General features: G+C 35.2%; 2 protein-coding genes across 8 annotated transcripts in view; one reads left to right on the top strand and one right to left on the bottom strand.

Annotated features, from left to right (window-relative positions):
* The window catches only part of LOC135218352 (glycine receptor subunit alpha-2-like), a 179,514-nt gene that overhangs the window by 128,931 nt on the left and 30,583 nt on the right, over positions 1–20,000 (bottom strand). For 4 of the 5 annotated variants that reach the window (XM_064254579.1, XM_064254577.1, XM_064254578.1 and 1 more), the window contains exon 3: positions 19,009–19,109. In XM_064254579.1, coding sequence (XP_064110649.1) covers positions 19,009–19,109 — 101 coding nt within the window. The remainder of the gene's footprint in view (positions 1–19,008; positions 19,110–20,000) is intronic. The other variant, XM_064254581.1, reaches the window with a different exon arrangement.
* LOC135218354 (zinc finger protein OZF-like) overlaps positions 1–20,000 on the top strand; it is a 131,383-nt gene that overhangs the window by 69,792 nt on the left and 41,591 nt on the right. The window contains exon 3 of one of the 3 annotated variants that reach the window (XR_010315303.1): positions 10,828–10,903. The exons of 1 other annotated variant lie outside the window; for it this stretch is intronic. The gene's annotated coding sequence lies outside the window, so the exon portion shown is untranslated. Of the gene's footprint in view, positions 1–10,827; positions 10,904–15,820; positions 15,916–20,000 lie in introns of those variants that run through there. One more of the 3 variants, XM_064254586.1, reaches the window with a different exon arrangement.

Genomic DNA, 20,000 nt, shown 5'->3' on the forward strand with positions numbered 1-20,000 from the left:
TACATGTGCAATGAATTTGTCTTCCTTTCATTCGTTGTAATCATTATAAATTTCCCTTTGTTAATAGCGAGTCTGTGGTTTATCCTTTTGTAAACGTTAAGGATAATTCTGCTTTCTCTCTCTCTCTCTCTCTCTCTCTCTCTCTCTCTCTCTCTCTCTCTCTCTCTCTCTCTTTTCAAACGTTATTAGGTCCCTGCTTAGTCATCGCACACTGAATAGAAAGAGAAATATCTCTCTCTCTCTCTCTCTCTCTCTCTCTCTCTCTCTCTCTCTCTCTCTCTCTCTCTCTCTCTCCTCTCTCTCTATGTTTTCAAACGTTGTTAGTCCCTGCTCAGTCATCGCAACACTAAATAGAGAAATATATATCTCAAAACGCTCTCTCTCTCTCTCTCTCTCTCTCTCTCTCTCTCTCTCCCTCTCTCTCTCTCTCTCGTTTTGTTTGTGAATGATATAACTATTCTCTGGCCGTAGTTAGTAAACGTTTAGACAATTGGTCGTATACCTATTCCGAATGATTATTTCAGATCTTACCAGTTTGTTACATTTTACTTCTTATGAATAAGATCATCTTGTTTGATTCTGGTATTTTCCACAAACATGACTGATACCCTAACATTAACATGTTTTATATTAATGGATATTTTTTTTTATTTTCATTTGAAGATTATCGAGAATATCAAGGGATGTCAGCCATCTTGGCATGGTGAATATGTATACATAATAAACCTCTGAGATTAATTTTAAGAGGACAGGTTGAATAGTAATAAGCCTTTGCGACTGACATACGATCACCAATTCTGGCAGACAGATGGACGAAGGACCCTAGACATATTTCTCTCGCTTCTATTCCCTGCTAATTAAGTCTGCATTTTTGGTTTGAGAGAGAGAGAGAGAGAGAGAGAGAGAGAGAGAGAGAGAGAACACTTTGCATTCCACATGGTTCAATTAATGTTTTTCTCTTACACTTATTGAGCAAAAAGTAAAGATTTATATTATCAACAAGCAGAGAAGTTAAGTCTTTCTTAGTTTTAACAGACCACTGAGCTGATTAGCAGTTCTCCTAGGGCTGGGCCCGAAGGATAAGATATTTTTACGTAGATAGGAACAAAATTGGTTTACCTAGCAAGGGACCTACAGCTTATTGTGGGATCCGAACCACATTATATTGAGAAATGAATTTCTATCACCAGAAATAAATTCCTCTTGTTCCAACGTTGCAGAGCCGAGAATCGAACAAGCAGAGAGAAACTGGCAAAGAAACATAACTTATATCATCAACAAGCAGAAGAGAGAGAGAGAGAGAGAGAGAGAGAGAGAGAGAGAGAGAGAGAACACTTTGCCTTCCACATGGTTTCATTATTGTTTTTGTCTGACGCTTATTGAGTAAAGAGTAAATATTTATCTTATCAACAAGCGGAGAGAACTGGCAAGGAAATACTTATATTATCAACAAGCAGAGAGAGAGAGAGAGAGAGAGAGAGAGAGAGAGAGAGCTTTTTGTTTTACACTCAATGAATAGATTACAGTAACTTCTGCTAAATCTTAATATCAACGAGTAATAAGAGAGAGACACAGAGTCAGGCAGCGAGTCTTTTTGTTTTACACTTATTGAGTAAATAATGATGATGGCCGATACGTGACTATATTGAAGGCAATAAAAACCAGTTCAAAGAACTTATACACTTGCGAAAGCCAATGACGGTGTAATAAGGGATATAGCAATAACGGACACAGTAATGAAAGAGATTTACGTTTCTGTACGAAATGAGCGATGAAGATGACATTAAATCGCAAATGAAACTCAAGATACGGCTCGTCAGTTTCAGGGAATGATGACAAGATGAATGACGAGGAATAAGATAGCTTGTCGGACGTTATCCACAATGACGGTATAAATTCTTGTGACCCCATGACTCGCCGTTTGAGGAACCCGGAAGAAGAAGAAGAAGAAGAATAAGACGGAGAAGGATTGGCAGATGCCAGACGCTGCAAGGCAGGGTGGTCTCCGGGTTTTGTAGAACACCTCGGCCTGATTCGTCCGCTTTATCGGTTGCCAAAATCTCGCTTTCGCGTGTAATCAGATGGTAACATTCCTCATGGCTAATTTTACAGTGTATAAAACGTTTCATCATTAGCTCCCTCCAGACTGCAATGTTACAAATACCCTCTTTTACAACTCAGGTATAATCAGAAGTGACACGATTCACCTCTAGTTTTCCCAAATATACAACACTTCAACATTAAGTCCCTGTAGCCTGTATGGTTACAAATTCCCTCTTTTACAACCTATCCATCGACTTTGAAGCGTTAAGCTACCATTCCCTTGGTATGTAGGGGTGCGAACCCCCACGTTCTTACATTCTTTGTCATCTTTATCTGTCCATTCTTTGATCGCTATGCCAACGGGCATGTCATTAGGTTATAGTGATTTTGGACCTCAGAGATGTTTAGCATTGCCAACGCTCTTTCACTAAGTTCACCATCGGTGCTTTTTCGTAACGACTGGTTTGACAGACGCTCTGAGACCTGATGACATTTCTTTGAATGTCAGGTCGTTTAAAGTGGTATTTGGAAGGTGATTGACGTGTTGCTGATGGGCAGGAGTGGGGAGGGTTAGAATAGTTGGGGACGTCTTGGGTGTTCATGTGTGCGCGCGTATATAAAAGAGAGAGAGAGGAGAGAGAGAGAGAGAGAGAGAGAGAGAGAGAGAGAGAGAGAGAGAGATGCTTTTTGACTATCCAACATACAGATAGTAATGATATTAAATGAAACTCAAATATCAGAAAGAAGAAGGAGAAGGAGACGAACAGAGAGAGAGAGAGAGAGAGAGAGAGAGAGAGAGAGAGAGAGAGAGAGAGAGAGAGAGTTTTTCTCCAGAACAAGTGAATCTTGTATTTAATGGGAGGGCGTGACTATTGGAGAAATCAACCTTTCCATCTCTCAGTTCTGCTTCAACTGTTGCTTCTAAGAACAGAGATTAAATCAAAAGTTTAAAGTTGCCTTTAACACAGAACAAAAAAAAAAAAAAAAAAAAAAAAAAAAAAAAAGCTCTTTCCTGTTTTGACTTCGTGGTATTCTCTTAATGACAATTAGTTTCACTGGCGTTTTCGGTGAGTAACACAATACTTGGAAAGCTAATTTTGGAGAGTGGCAAACTAATGACCTCATCTAGCCAACGCATAACTAAAATAAAAACTATAATTAAATTGCAAATACTGTATATGCTGTAATTTTATGGCGTCTCTTTTTTTTTATTCCCTTATTTGCATACAAGTTAAGTATAAATCACATTTATGATTTCACGATGTCATGGGATTACGTGCCCTCCAAGGTATCAAAGGCGTGGCAGATACCCAAGAGATAAGTGTGGGTATGGCGTCGCTCATTTGTCCAGAATCTCAAGGAGGTCATAAGGTATTCTTGTCTGAGAGAGAGAGAGAGAGAGAGAGAGAGAGAGAGAGAGAGAGAGAGAGAGAGAGAGAGAGAGAGAGAGAGAGAGAGAGAGGAGAAATTCAGTGGTTTTTGAAACTACCAAACGTGCAAATAGCAATGATAGTAAATGAAATTAAGATATCAGCAAGTATATATATATATATATATATATATATATATATATATATATATATATATATATATGTATATATATATATATATATATATATATATATATGTATAGGATATATATATATATAGAGAGAGAGAGAGAGAGAGAGAGAGAGAGAGAGAGAGAGAGAGAGAGACGTACTCGTGCCTCATGAACATGTATACAGTCATAGCTACAAAAACAGGTCTTTGAAGTACAGAAATATCATCTTGGGTGTATATCATTAAAGTTTTCCTTTGGACGTCAAAGACAGGGTCTTATTAAAAGTCAGAAACTAAATTGGTTTGTAAAAGTCATTTTCGAAAGCTATGGAAATAATTATTCGTGAAGGTTGCTAGACAAAGTAAAAGGTATTTTGATCTGAACATACAACTCTGGTATTTACTTATATGGTGGCACAGGCATAACTCTCTCTCTCTCTCTCTCTCTCTCTCTCTCTCTCTCTCTCTCTCTCTCTCTCTCTCTGTTCTTGTTCTTCTTCGTTTTCTTCTTCCTATTCTTTCTGTTATTTGAGTATTATTTAATATCATTGCTATCTGTATGTTGGACAGTCAAAAAACATCTCTCTCTCTCTCTCTCTCTCTCTCTCTCTCTCTCTCTCTCTCTCTCTCTCTCTCTCTCTCTCATGGCTGTAAGCATGTGAATGATCATCTATCGGGACGGAATACGACATGACTAATTAGTTGGGGAGATGTGAACTGCTTAATGAGGGGGAGTTGCTGTCTCTTGGCATATATCGGGCGTGGGAACCAACTGGAAAATTCTTTAACGATAATATTCTTCTCAGACTCAGGATATGAGAGCTTGCACTAAGACTAGACACTAAAAAAAAAAAACATGTCGCAAGACCTTGATTAAATTCTTGATCCAAATGCGGGATTTAAAATCAGTTCAGTGGACTAGCTTCTAAAAAAAATTAGCAAGACCTTGAATCAATTCTTGAAGTAAATGCGTGATTTAAAATCAGTTCAGTGGACTAGCTTCTAAAAAAACAAAATTCGCAAGACCTTGAATCAATTCTTGAGCTAAATGCGGGATTTAAAATCAGTGCAGTGGACTAACTTCTAAAAAAATTTAGCAAGACCTTGAATCAATTCTTGAGCTAAATGCGGGATTTAAAATGAGTTCAGTGGACTAGCTTCTAAAAAGAAAAAAATTCGCAAGACCTTGAATCAATTCTTGAGCTAAATGCGGGATTTAAAATCAGTTCAGTGGACTAGATACTAGAAAAAAAACCATTTCGTAAGACTTTGAATCAATTCTTGAGCCAAATGCGGGATTTAAAATCAGTTCAGTGAAATTAGATTCGGTTCTTTGTGATTCAGACAAAAAAAATGTAACGTGGAGAAGCCTTGGGAAATATTATTGATTCCAATAGTTGTTCTGTATCAAGAAGTTGATATTATACTATTCTTTTGACAAAATGATTTTAAGAGCTGTTAAAATTTGCGATTGCTGAAACTACGTTACGTCCGGAATCTTTTTATTGTGTGTTGATACCCTCCTTTTGTTCTTTTTTTTTTTCATTTTAGAGCAGTTTGACCAGCGTATGTTTACTTCTTTTTTTTGTAGAATTATCCCTTACGACAAACAATATGAGTAATTTCAGTCAATCACATTTCTTTAATTTAAATTCCTAGCCGTCCCATAAGATAGAAATAAGTGAGTGACCGTGAGAGAGAGAGAGAGAGAGAGAGAGAGAGAGAGAGAGAGAGAGAGAGAGAGAGAGAGAGAGAGAGAAATCAGCAGCACATGGGGTTAGTCATATACAATCAGTGATCTAGTGAAAAATATTTCTTCAGAAAGGACAAAATTTAACTGAAACTTATAAACGTGATCAATAGCTCCTAGACATCATAGAGTTTTCGTATTCACCATTTTTTGGATACAGTTTTTTCTTTAATGTTCAATTTAATTCGTCTTTTATTTCTTGTCTTCAGACTATCTTGTTATTGTCTGTGAATATTTATATCCAAGCTCAAACTCTTTTGTTAATGAAAGTGGATATTTATTCTGTGAGAGATTGATATCACACATCCATGTATTGGGGGTTGTATATTTTCCTTTATTTTTTCCTGTCATTCATATTCTCTTCTACTTGTTCTTTCTTTAACTTGGGTTGCACCTTAATTAGTAGTAATAATTATTACAGAGTATAATTAAGAATCTCTCAGACAGCAATGAAAAATATTTTTCTGTTGCACACAAAATATAAATAATGTATCACTTAGTATTTAAGGAGTTTTAATTATCATCTTTTATACCAGAAATATATATATTTACATACATATACAAAGCTTAGGTAAACACGATTCAACGAATCGATTTTCTGTATCCTATAATGATACTCCCGTCCTGGAGATGGTCTCTGGAATTGACAGCTTATTTTTTTCCACCACATATTCCAGTGGCTTCCCCCTGGAAACGGTCATTGAAAACTTTGAAGATTCCTGTCTGGAAATTCAGTTCTTGACATTGCAATATCATTAATTTCTTATTAAGAGTTTGGTTAAAATGTTTTAGTATTTAATGATTATCAAAAGAGGGTTAATATGGTCTTAAAATGTCAATTTCCATGTTGAATATGAAGTTTATGGGACGTGGAATAAGTGGAATATATCTACAGGAATGAATGATTTTCGAGCCTCTCTCTCTCTCTCTCTCTCTCTCTCTCTCTCTCTCTCTCTCTCTCTCTCTCTCTCTCTCTCTCTCTCTTTAAAAAGTAATTTAAAAAAAAAAGCAATTTACATCATGTGACCAAGCATTCTCTCTCTCTCTCTCTCTCTCTCTCTCTCTCTCTCTCTCTCTCTCTCTCTCTCTCTCTCTCTCCATAAAAGAAAGTTTAAATCATGTGACCAAGAATTCACCACGAATTAGCATCTTCGCCAATCCCAAGTTAATATTATAAGCGAGAAAAAGGCTGAAAATAATGTGACTAGACAGGTTCAAGATTTATGTAAATAACAGAGATTCTCTCAGGCAATTAAGAGACATCTCTTTGAAAAGTCTCTCCAAATAGACATCTTTAGACCGTCTTGGATATATATTGTCTAATTTGGTGTCACAAAGGAAATTAAAAGGAATATTGTTTATTAAACTCTGACCTTGACTTATGGTTGTCATAAATCTGTGTATATATGTTATAGTGATTCATGATTTATTCATTTATTTATACCATTAGACTATTGTTTAAATGACTTTAATTGTCGTTTCTCTGATCTCTCTAAACCCTTTGGTGAATACCTTAGTGGTTATTAATATTTATTTGTGTCCCTTTCTGCCTCTTATTTTATCTTCATTTTACTTATTTTTCATTTTATTAATTTTTCACTTTTCTTATTTTTCCTTCATTTTACTTATTTTCATCTCATATTTTCATTTTACTTATTTTTCATATTCCTAATAATTTTCATTTCACTAATTTTTCATTTTTTTTTTATTTTTCCTTCGTTATTCCCATTTTCATCTTTCTTATTTTTTCTTCATTTTAATTATTTTTATCATTTTCATATTTTCATCCGTCTTGAAGAGGCTGTAAATCAACCATAATTCTATAGTTCTGTAACATTTGCCGCGTCATTAGAAACAAAAAAATTCTCTCTCTCTCTCTCTCTCTCTCTCTCTCTCTCTCTCTCTCTCTCTCTCTCTCTCCAGTTGTTTTTCCAAGTAGGGAAAATAACAAGATAATCAAATTGCAAATCGGAAAAGGCTATTTGTTTGTCCCTGGGTATGTTCTAACCCGAAGGCTCTCTCTCTCTCTCTCTCTCTCTCTCTCTCTCTCTCTCTCTCTCTCTCTCTCTCTCTGTGGTTGTTTCCCCAAGCCGGGAAAATAACAAGGCAATCAAATCTGCAAAAATCCCGTAAGGGGGGGGGGTAGTGCCGTCAGTGGACCTCATGCGGTGCACTGTAGGCATTACTTAAGGTTCTTTGCAGCGTGCCTTTGGCCCCCAGCTGTAACCCCTTTTCTTTCTTTTTACTGTGCCTCCTTTCATATTCTCTTTCTTCATCTTACTTTCCACGCTTTCCTAACGGTTGATTCATAGTGCAATTGTGAGGTTTTCCTCCTGTTACGCCTTTCAGACCTTTTACTGTCAATTTCCGTTTCAGCGCTGAATGACCTCACAGGTCCCAGTCCTTGGCCTTGGGCCTAAATTCTATATTCAAGTCAATTCAACTCAATCCGGTAGCAAATCGGAAAACATTGTATGTTTGACCTTGGGTATGTCTTGACTACAGCGCGATTAAAAACACTTGGGATGAATTGAAAAAAATAAAAAAATAAATAAAAGAAAGGAAAATTTGGGATGAATTAAAAAAAATAAAATAAAATAAAGGAAAATTTAGAAACGAAGATTTTTGAAGCAAAATGGAATCTAACTCTCTGAAGTAAGCTTATCAGAGACTATTTCTATATGTAACCGAAAACTACCTCCATTTTCATAAATTCACTACTAGAAAAAATTATTGGAATATATTCTTAAATATGCAAAATCATATATTTTCGATAGTTTTCTTTTTCCATGCGTAAAATTGTATGGGAGTTAATAAATTTTGTGAAAGAAGCCAAATATATAGTTATAAATTTATATATATATATATATATTATATATATTATATATATATATATATATATCAATATCATATATATATATATATATATTATATCTATATATATAATATATATATATATATATATATGGCAAACTGAAAATGATCACATCAGTTTTGTGTATATATCTTATTTTTCGAAAATATATAATTTTTTTTACCTTAGAGAGTATGATTTTTAAAGTAATAATGATAAAAGATCTCTTCTCTACAGTAAAGAACCTGATTATTTCAATAATACTTTATTTGTGATGTGGCGTGAAGATGACGGCGCCCTATTTCCAATACTCTCTCATTCATCTCTTCCCTAGAAGTAATTATTCATAGGAATGATAACCTTGAGATGTGTCACTACGTTCCAGGAGACAGGAGCTGTTTTTATACTTCGATTTTTATTCCTTTTAAGAAAAACATCCTCATGCTCAAAGATACCTACATCATTTTAAATTTCGTTTTCGAAACTTCATTGTTGTTGTTATTATTGTTGATCTTGTTGGGGGATAGAAAAGGTCTATGGAGGAGCCTAAAATGGTCTGAAAAATGTTTCACGTTGAGTTAAAGATGCAGGAATTTTAGGATAGGATATTTATGATGCATTTATTAGAATGAAAAATTTTAAAAAGTAAATCATGTGCACGTTAAACCGTACAGGGAAATTATTTCTAATAGAATATAGCATGTTTATTTTAATTTTCGATGGTGAAACAAGGCTCTATTTAACCGTAGATTTTAGCACTTGTTGATTCCCGTTAAAAGTTAGAAATATAATGTTTACAACTTATGCGTGAGGGGAAAATCTTGCACGTGTCCTGAGTAAGCTGGAGGTCGGATCACGCCTTGTTTATTTTCTCACCAAAATTTCTAATTTAGCATAAAAAAAGACGCTTGGCATCAAGTAATGAACCTGTCGTTTTATCGATAAAATATGTCATTTTATTTTTTTGACGGGTGTAATTTAATAGAAAGGGATATTTTATTATATTTAGGGTGGAAAATGACACGTATCTCTGAAATATAAAAGGAGATTGTTACTGTCTGGCTTGCCAATAACTAAATTCAGTTTTTTGACAAAACGTTCTTGGTAGATGTAAGCAAAGATTTGGTTTGCATTCCTAATCTTATTGAGGTGTGAGAGCTGTGTATGTCTGGTGATAGAAGTTCACTCTCGACGTGGTTCGGAAGTCACGTAAAAAGCCGTTGGTCCCATTGCTGAATAAGCACTGGTTCCATGCAACGTTAGAACACATTACAAACAAACAAACATTCCTGATCTTGATCACAGGATTCCAGAGTAACGGGGTTATTCCTGTATAATGGAGACTTTATTACAGTCACTGCAACTGTCATTTCGACTTGCAATGTAGAGAACGTATGTTAGGAAAATCATGACAATATTAAAGAACAAGGTTATACACAATATACGAAATGTGAAAAACTTTTCCATTGAAAGTCAAGGTCTTGTTATGCCTTAATCCAGTGATATCCAGGGGGATGCAATAACTCCAGAGATGCTATACGAAAGAGATTACACAGTCACCTGGCTTTATCTTGAGGCATTTCTGTTGGTATTCCGGGCAACAGCTTGCTCCAAGATGCCTGCGGTATATTATCCTGTACCCTCATTGAATTAAATCTGGCTCTGGCATGGTTTGCTCAGAGGCAGGGCCAGATTTCCTGTTTTGATTTCTTCGTACGATTCAGCTTCGCTGTGATGTTAGGTTTTCGTTTTGACTTTGTGCAATTAAAAGGGATAAATTTGAAGACTGGTGTCGAATTATTATTATTATTATTATTATTATTATTATTATTATTATTATTATTATTATTATTATTATTATTATTATTTATTATTATTATTATTATTATTGTTATTATTATTATTATTATATTATTACTTACGTTTTGACTTTGTGCAAAACGAGTGTTAAATTTGAAGACTGATGTCAAATTATTATCATTATTGTTACATAATCATTTTTAATATTATTAACGTTTTGGCGTTTTGCAAAACTAGTGTTAATACTTATTATTATTATTATTATTATTATTATTATTATTATTATTATTATTATTATTATTATTATTATTATTATTATTATTATTATTATTACTTACGTTTTGACTTTGTGCAAAGCGATTGTTAAATTTGAAGACTGGTGCCAGATTTTATTATTATTATTATTATTATTATTATTATTATTATTATTATTATTATTATTATTATTATTATTATTTAATTATTAATTAATTCCGCTCCCATCCAACGGGAAGAGGGCCACCTCACCCTTCCCGGTTGCAAATTCCCGAGGCGTATTCTAGTATTGCACCAGCCTGGTTTTTTTTTCTCTCTTTTTTTTGGCCATGCCCGTAGATTAGGTTAGGTTAGGCTACATCTACATCTCACCTAATTTGGGTGTGGGAAACATAATGACATTATTTTCAAGAAGGTGCCATGGTTAGTTTTTTAAGATATGACGTCCCGCTTTGTTCAGGGATGGTCCTGATATTTGGTCACGGTTCGGGAATCTGGAATATGCTTACGGGTTTTGACAGCCAACCAAAAATCGACTAAAATTCTAATGATTGTATCTCTGGCTTCACTCGCCTTTCAGCAGATGATAGAGAGAATTGCCGGAACGTTAGAGGAGGAATAAATGACCTTTGGACAGCCGTTATATAACCATTTACCCGTTATATAACCATTTATATGTAATAAGAGCTAAAATGTCATAAGAAATAACAAAAAGTATTTCCTTATTGTTTGAATATACAATCATAAACAGTAAAAAAAATCGCAAAGAAATAATACCTCACACAAAGAAAGGAATATTCTGACCACAAAGAAACCTCACTCAATTTAGCCTCAGTGGATTTATCGTGTAGTCTTTGCCGTCACAAAAGGCATTATAAGTAACATATAGTCTGAATAACTCATTGTGATAGTGAGTTATTACGCCCATTAGACCTTATTCGTGGAGTAAGAATTGTTATGATCATTTGGCTTTAATGTTACTTTTTCAGTAACTGCCTTAAATCAGATTTGGAAATGATTTTCTGGCTCTGGATTGATACCATTATTTCTGAGCTTCATGAAGGAAATTATTATTATTATTATTATTATTATTATTATTATTATTATTATTATTATTATTATTATTATTATTATTATTATTATTATTATTATTATTATTATTATTATTGAATTTTGTCTCTTTCTGTATTGTGGTTTCTTATCGCCCCGCTATTTTGTTAATTGAATTGTTTTAAAAGGAAAATAGGTATTACAGAATTTCCATTATTATTATTATTATTATTATTATTATTATTATTATTATTATTATTATTATTATTATTATTATTATTATTATTATTATTGGGTCTCTTTCCTTCGTTACAGTTTTCTTTAGCTTGTAGATTCTTTCGCCCCGTTGTTTTGTTAATTAAATTGTTTAATTGTTTTAATTTCAAAATGTAACATTTACACAATTTCCAGTTATTTTTGAGAAGTATCGTGATTGTCTAAGGTGGATTTCACTAGAAAATCATAGGGATTTTTATTCTATTGAAGTACCGTCGATCTTGAGATGAATACAGATTGGGAAGGAATAAAAAAACGCTATAGAAATAAACTGTAGACCTTTGGAAAAAATACCACCATCCAGATAGATAAAAAAAAAAGCTGATAGCTCTACGATTGCGAAAGATTGGAAGAGTAGACATTATATTTGCCCTTTGCCCTTTTGAGGTCTTTGTGGGTGGGTTTTCTGTGAGCGTTCGGATGGAAAACGTGGGAACAATGAAGCAGTTCTCAGAACGACAAACTTATGGAAAATACGAAAGGAAAAGAAACATCCGTTTGTCTCTTGCAAGATGTTGAGGGTAACGTCCGTTCTAGACTAGGGAGATGCGAGTTTGACTTTTGGTGCAATTAACCAAAAAGACTTTGCAAGTGAACTGAAGTTCTCTGTTCTTAGCTCTGACAATATTATTAATGAATAAGTGATAGAATAAAAAAAATAGAAATGTTGGGAAATCATTATAAGGTTAAGCTGGTAAATCATTATTAGGTTTTGCAACATATGATCTTCAAAATGCAAATGAGCAGTAGTAATAAGTGTGGCCCTAAACTGTTTTTCAATAATCAAAATATTTAGAATAGTAAGTGCCCAAAATATTTACTCAGCGACCTTTATGCTAATGGCTCGGGACCTGTATGTACACTTGAATTATTTTCAAATTATTTCCCGGGCTAATATGTGGTTGTTTGATTTATAAGGAGTGGGCAGCAGAGAAAATAGGTCATGAATGATTTTATTTTCCTTTGGAAACACCAAAAGGGGCAGTATGTTCTGTTGAGAATCCCCAATCCCTACAAAGCAATACATATTCTCATACAAACATGAATCCTAAATCATTCTAGAATTATTATGATTTCTCCATTTTCCATCTAGCATGAAGCAATGTCTACAAAACGTAAATTTCTTTGGCAAAGTGTCGAATATGCATTTTTTCAATGTTTTGAGTTATCTGGGATTTTATCATTGACTTCTTGTCTCAGCTGGGTTTCTAGTTTGTCTCTCTCACCATACATGATTGAAAAAGGATGTCAATGAAAAAATCACAGTCGATGCAGATAACAAAAAAAAAATTTAAGAAGCATATTATTATTATTTTATCCAGAAGATGAAACCTATTCATATGGAACAAAGCCCACCGCAGGGGCCACTGACTTGAAATTCAAGCTTCCAAAGAATAGGGTGCTCATTAGGATTAGGAAGAAGTATGACGAGGTAAAGGGAAATACAGAAAGAAGAGACCCCACTTAATAAAAAAAAAAGAAGAAATGAATAACTTAACAAATAGATGAAAATGTATTAAAATGCAAGGAAAATAGTATTAGTTCCATTTGCACTTCAGCGCCTCAGTGGGTTGATCAGTATGGTCTTGTGGCCTGCTACCTCGGTGGCCGCAAGTTCGATTCTCGGACATTCCACTGAGGGGGTCAGAGATGTATATTTATGGTGATAGAAGCTCACTCTCGACATGGTTCGGAAGTCACGTAAAGCTGTTGGTCCCGTTGCTGAATAACCACCGTGTCCATGCAACGTAAAAACACCATACAAACAAATAAAATTGCACTTTGCCCAAAAAGGGACGCCTTAATCCATTCCTGCAGAAGACCACCGCAAGAATTTTAACCTCAATGGAAGGATTCTGTATCATAATAGCATCACCTCGTGGAAAATCTGATCTGGTGTCGACATCCTTTCAGATTAGGGTCTGCGTTTGATGACAGTCATCGGCGCAAATTTCCCTTCATTCGCCGAATAGCAGTTTATTTATGACAGCGCATTTAGTAGATGAACGCGCCAATGGCAGCATCACTAGGGGAACGTTTGGTAATTTGTTTTGCTTTTCAGAGGGAAGTGTTGTTTCTCAGTTTTTTGCTAGGGAATCATATTTAGATTGCCTGAGTATTCAAGTCGTATTCATTTCTACATTTCATTATTTATAACTAATCGTAATTAAAAGATGCTCATCGTAGCATAAGTCTTTAAATGGAGAGGCAAATCCACAGTTATGTTTATGTACGTATATTTAAAAATGAAACTAGTTCGTCGCTGGACGAGTGGTTTTCGCGCTCGGCTGCTAATCCGGTGATCCGAAGTTCGAATCCCGGTTCGGCCAGCGTGGAATCAGAGGAATTTATTTATGGTGATAGAAATTCATTTCTCGATATAGTGTGGTTCGGATCCCATAATAAGCTGTAGGTCCCGTTGCTAGGTGACCAATTGGTTCCTAGTCACGTAAAGATATCTAATCCTTCGGGCCATCCCTAGGAGAGCTGTTAATTAGCTTAGTGGTCTGGTAAAACTAAGATATACTTAACTTTAAAACTGAAACTGTACAGCCGAAAGCTATCTGTACAGTTTTATCTTGAAATACAGTTACATGTCTAATAAAAGGAACCCATAAAAACGCCAAAATATAGAAATTAAGTTCTATATTTCAGAGATTACTGTCTCTCTCTTCAGACAGTAGTCTTTGAAATACAGTGCTTTCTATATATTTTGGCGTTTTTATGGGCTCCTTTTATTAGATGGAATTCTGTTGTAACAGAACATTTTTACCAGTCACATGTACATATACAGAAGTGTGGATTCGTGTCTCCACTAATCATAATGTACTTTCATTTTATTCGAGCAAGTACAAGCAGACTTTCGAAGAGCATGATATTATTTGTGTGCGAAAAAAGGAGAAAATAGCACAAGGAAGGTGAGAGCGAAGTGGAATACAAATGAAACAGATGAATATTAGTTAACAACTGAAACTTGATCTTATAACAGGGAAAGTGAGACGCAGAAGGAAGGATGTGTGAAGTAGGAAGTCAAGGGGTCAAATGACTCCAGTGACATTTCTACCAAATTGAAATATTCGGTCAATGAAACGTTCAAGTCAGTAGTAACTTGATTTTCGTTATTCAACTCTAATGACCGAAGTTGACGTCAACCACACAAAATATTTTTTTAATGAAAGGTTGATGTTCAAATGTGAATGGAAAATTATTACTTTACTATATATTAGTACTAGCAGTTGTAAATAAAATGAGGGGGTAGAAAAAGAGGGATTATGACGACCCCCTTAGAAACGAACCTCGAATTTCGGATTTTGACTAAAACCTTCCTGGCGTGGGTTGGGGGGTGTCTATGGTGAAAATATGGTATAGCCCTGGCTTTCATAGCGTGCAAAGCGAACACAAACAGACAGACAAACTGAAAGAAATTGCCTTTTATATGTTTAATATTTAATATTAACCTGCCGAGGAACTGAATCCGAAAGTAAAATCGTAGACGGTAGACGTCCTCCCTTGAGAGGGGCAGGAATCTAACAAAAACCAATACATCAGTCACTGTCACACTCATCCTCTAAGCGTTGTGCCACGGATGAATTCCGAGCGTAAGAAACTTACCGTGACCTCACAGCTGCTGCTGTTTCTACACGCAAGGTCTACTACACCTACACGGAATTTTCGTCGGGTCTGAAGACTCAAAGAGATTTAAAGAGCGGAACGAAACTTGACAGAACGAAATATTATAGTAGTGATCATTATGGACGTTAACTTTTATGAAATATGAATAAAAAAAAATCATGACATCTTGCCAATATGTCAGTGTTTTTATTTACTCGTATTGTTGTTTGTCTAGGCATATATATATATATATATATATATATATATATATATATATATATATATATATATATATACTATATATATATGTATATAATATATTTTTTTTTTCTTTTTTTGTTAGGTTACCTTTAATTTTATTTATGTGTTCTTCCCGTTTTCGTTTGTTATTTCTTTAATGTTCATGAATTGAAATAATAAGAGTTGATAAAAAAAAAATCGGTAGCCTGACCTCTTTTGTTATTCCCGTTTTCCATTCGTTATTTCTTCCCATTTTCTCTCGCCTCTCTCTTTGCAAGTTAATGTCGTTTAGATATGGTGCCATGTGAATGTTCATGAATAAAAAAAAAAAAAAATAAAAAAAAAGAAAGAACAATGATTCCGTCGAATTTCCCTTCCCTTCTTCTGCTCTCTTTTAGAGGCTTCAGCAGAACAAGAGACGAAGGAGAATAGCCGAGGGACACCAACTGGGTTTCTCTTATTAAGACACCAAATGACGCGCGGAGATGACAGGGTAAGATATTTCTACTTTGTAATTGAATTGGTTTGGATTTTATTTTATTATTTTTTATTTATTTTTTTTGTTCGGGAGTGGGGGGAAGGAGATGTATATGGTTGAGTTTGTACATATGCCTGTTTTCTAGGATTGAAGACTATTTTGTCAGAATACATTATCATATCATGGTAGTTTCTTTGCTTACATCGTAATATCATCACAGTGCCCTCTTAACTTCTCGAATTCTTTGCTCTTTTTTGGATACGCTTATCACTACAAAGCCTCGAGATCCAACTTTCAAAGAAATATGAAAGAAATCAGACGTCCGGTAGCGGGAAACGAACCGCGATACCATAATATCACGACGAGGTCACCTTCTCGTTGGTCAGGTCGGCAAGGTGACCTCGTCGCGATTATGCTATCGCATGCATGTTCGTTTCCCGCTACCGGACATCATGATTTCTTTCATATTTCTTTGAAGTTGGATCTCGAGACTTTGTAGTGACAAACGTATCCCCCAAAAAAAGAGCAAAGAATTCGAGAAGATAAGAGGGCATTGTGTCTATTACATTTGCATATATATTATATATATATATATATATATATATATATATGTTGTGTGTGTGTGTGTGTGTGTGTGTGTGTGTTGTGTGTGGGTTGTGTGTTTGTGTACATATATATGTGTGTGTCTGTGTGTTTTTTCTTTTTGAAGACGGGTGGCTTTCAAAACGTTGCTTAGATGTGTGAGGTATATTTCTTGTCACTAAATTCTTGAGGATAGTTTTTTCAGAAAAATATCAACAAATTGTGTTGAAGAACCGTATATGTGCGTGCGTTTGTTTATGTATGTACGTATGTATGTATGTATGTATGCAAGGAAAATGCGTTAACACATGCGCACACTGGAAGAACCCGAACTAAATGTTGCTTCTCAACAAAGTCATGGAATACCGTTGCTGCCTGTAGGGCGTAAATCAATCATTTGTTTTGGTAGTCACCATGTCTACAGCGTGACTATAGATCAGTGATGTAGACGACTGTCCCTTAAGCTCCGTGTACTACACGATGCTATTTCTCGTGCTATTCTTCGCATGCCAGAATGGTAATCTTATTGGAAACAGCAAGCGAAAATGTGCGTATGCATCGCAGTATTCAACAAAAAGAGAGCATAGCCTAATTATGACCTTCAATGCGCAGTCATCCAACCCACACTAAGTGAAGCTAGAACTCAAGCGAGAAATAACCAAAAAGTCAGCATTTTTTTCGAATCTATTTTCATGTTTAAATTCACCTGCTAGACCCGTAAACGTGACGCAAATTCTCGTGCGAGATCTCGGCTTCGAAGCAGGAAGTCGAACGCAGTGGGTCCAAAGTAGATTCACATCAACCGTGCATCTAATGTCCAGGACCGTCCCTCACGACGCTCCTCATTGGCTATTGGTAAGCCAATCACAGGGCTGAAACTCTCGAGAGTTCACATAGGCAGGATGTACCATGTTCCGCCTCTCCTGAGGGATACTTTTGAAAGACGTATCCTTCAGGAGAGGTGGAATATACATCCTGCCTATGTGAACTCTCTCAAGAGAGATTGGGAGTTTCCAGCCCTGTGATTAGCTTGTCAACAGCCAATCAGGAGCGTCGTAAGGGACCGGCCTAGACATCGGATGCACGGTTGATGCGAATCTCCTATTCGTAGCACCTTTCGGGTCGCCTGGGTGTCGATACCGGATGCAGCTTTAGGAACAGAGATTATATTATTTATATGATCTTTTCCCGGCTACATTATGGTACTCAGGCTTCTCACTGAGTAGGCTTGTCAGCCTGACCTCCCTCGTTTCAAGAGCTGTTATTTAGCATATTGAATGTATAGTCATTTCGTGATTCAGTGGACAGGAATCAAATATTTAGGTAAGAAGTTCAGAATGGGGATAATGAAAAAAAAACAAAAAAAAAAAGTAACGAATTCAGAATGGGAAATGAAAAAAAAAAAAAAAAAAAAAAGTAAGACATTCAGAATGGGAGAAAGGAAAATTATATATATATATATATATATATATATATATATATAATATATATATATATATAGAGAGAGAGAGAGAGAGAGAGAGAGAGAGAGAGAGAGAGAGAGAGAGAGAGAGAGAGAGAGAGAGATTTAAGAGCATTTTATTTGAACAGGAGTAATAAGAATCCTTTTTTCTTTCTTTCTTTTATTCCGAAAGGAATAAAATATCTTAACGTATGACAGAACAAATACGGCACAGAACAAAAGGAAAGAAAGACGTAAAACCAATTACAGACAAATTTAAAAGGAAAACGATAAAATAATTTAGAATCTTCAATTTTCCTGCTTATTCAGAAAATAAGTTTGATGTCACAAACAGCCTCCATGGACTTAACCTTACTAAAAGTAAAAACAGTCACTTTGTTACCAAAAACGTGAACTAAAACGAAAACAAATGCATTTAGCAGGTCATTGGGAAACCCATCCTCAATAGGAAATTGCTCCGAGACGAGGGATAAGACAGCTGGGAATACGGCAACGTAATTTATTTATTGAGCGGAGTCGACCAAGGCTCTATCTTTGGGTATATGGGAGAAAATTCAGGAATTTTCTGGATTCTTGTCAATAATCTATAGTTGTTACATTTTGCGAGTAAGCTTATGTATGATGTATGTATGTATGTATGTATGTATGTATGTATGTATGTATGTATATCTATATATATATATATATTATATATATATACAATATATATGTGTGTGTGTGTCCTTCAAAATCACCTTTTGAGAAACTACAGATACAACTGCCAATATACTTATCCAATACCCAACAACACTTACAACAATTTTCCAACTTTAACTCCATGTTGCTTCAAAAGCTCCTTTTGAGAATAATAAAAAGAATTTTTTCTACTTATTCTCTGCAAGAGGAACTGCTAAGAGTTACCAAATTCTTACAAAAAAAAATAATAATAGTCCAACTTTAACTCCATGGTGCTTTAAAGTCTCCTTTTCAAAAAAAAAAAATTCAATTTTTTCTTTGGTGGGGCAGTGAGTCATCGATGACGTCACAGTCTTCAAACCCCGCAAAAGGAACTGCTTAAGACTTACCAGACTTATTGACATTCGGCCAGTCGTTAACGTCATAGTGCTCCAGCAGCTTACTCAGAAACTGCTGCTGTTTGGTCCGGTGCTTCTCCTTCTCGGCGAGGCTGCAAAATCAAAGGTTATTCGTGAAAGACACTGATGTGGCAGAACTAATGGAGTTTGAAGGAAATAGATGCAGAAGACGATAGCAGTAGATATATGAAGGAAATCGTTGTTGGAAGGAAAAAGATACAGGAGAGAGTAATGTAAGACGTTGTAGTTACCTGCAAATGAATAGGATATGAAAATGATGATTTTCGTCAATATTTGCGGAAGTTTAAATATCCAGTCTCAGATATAGTATTATGAAGATTATAGTTGCTGGATGTAGTTTAAGAGAACTATTCATATCAGAGGAAGCTAATTAGCAAAACTTGAAAAGATCATTGTAGAAATTACGTAACAGCAATCATTTCGAAAAAATAAACTTTTGCTAAGTTTTCAATTTAATAGTCATGAAAATAGTTTGTTAATTGCAATTCAAAAATGTGTCACCGAAATTCTATATAATGAAATAATTTAAAAGTCTGCAGAAACGCATAAGCTGATTAAACCAGTTAGGAAACTGTTTAAGAAAAAAAAAGAACCATTCTTTTCACTTATGGGTGTAATTAACATTCTACCACTTCTTCGTGCTTTCTTAACTAAATTGCCCCTTTCTACCATCTGGTCAAACCGCGCGATTATATCACAGTGAAGTAGATCACCCCCTCGCAGTCCCTGCCACACACACACACACACACACACACACACACACACACACCAAAAATAGCAACATAAAGCCAGCCCCTATAATCAAAAGGCTTAAGAGGTCACACAGACAGCATATAGTAGGTCCTAACTCCATTCTCACTCGGCTGGTCTTATGGTAACATTTCTAACTTTTTGTCCAGATAGATCGTAATCTTCATTTCTTGGATATCGGCGGGATCTCGCATTTCATAGTGGACGCGAGT

Source organism: Macrobrachium nipponense, chromosome 9 (genome assembly GCF_015104395.2).
Source record: "Macrobrachium nipponense isolate FS-2020 chromosome 9, ASM1510439v2, whole genome shotgun sequence".
NCBI classification, from domain to species: Eukaryota; Metazoa; Arthropoda; class Malacostraca; order Decapoda; family Palaemonidae; genus Macrobrachium; species Macrobrachium nipponense.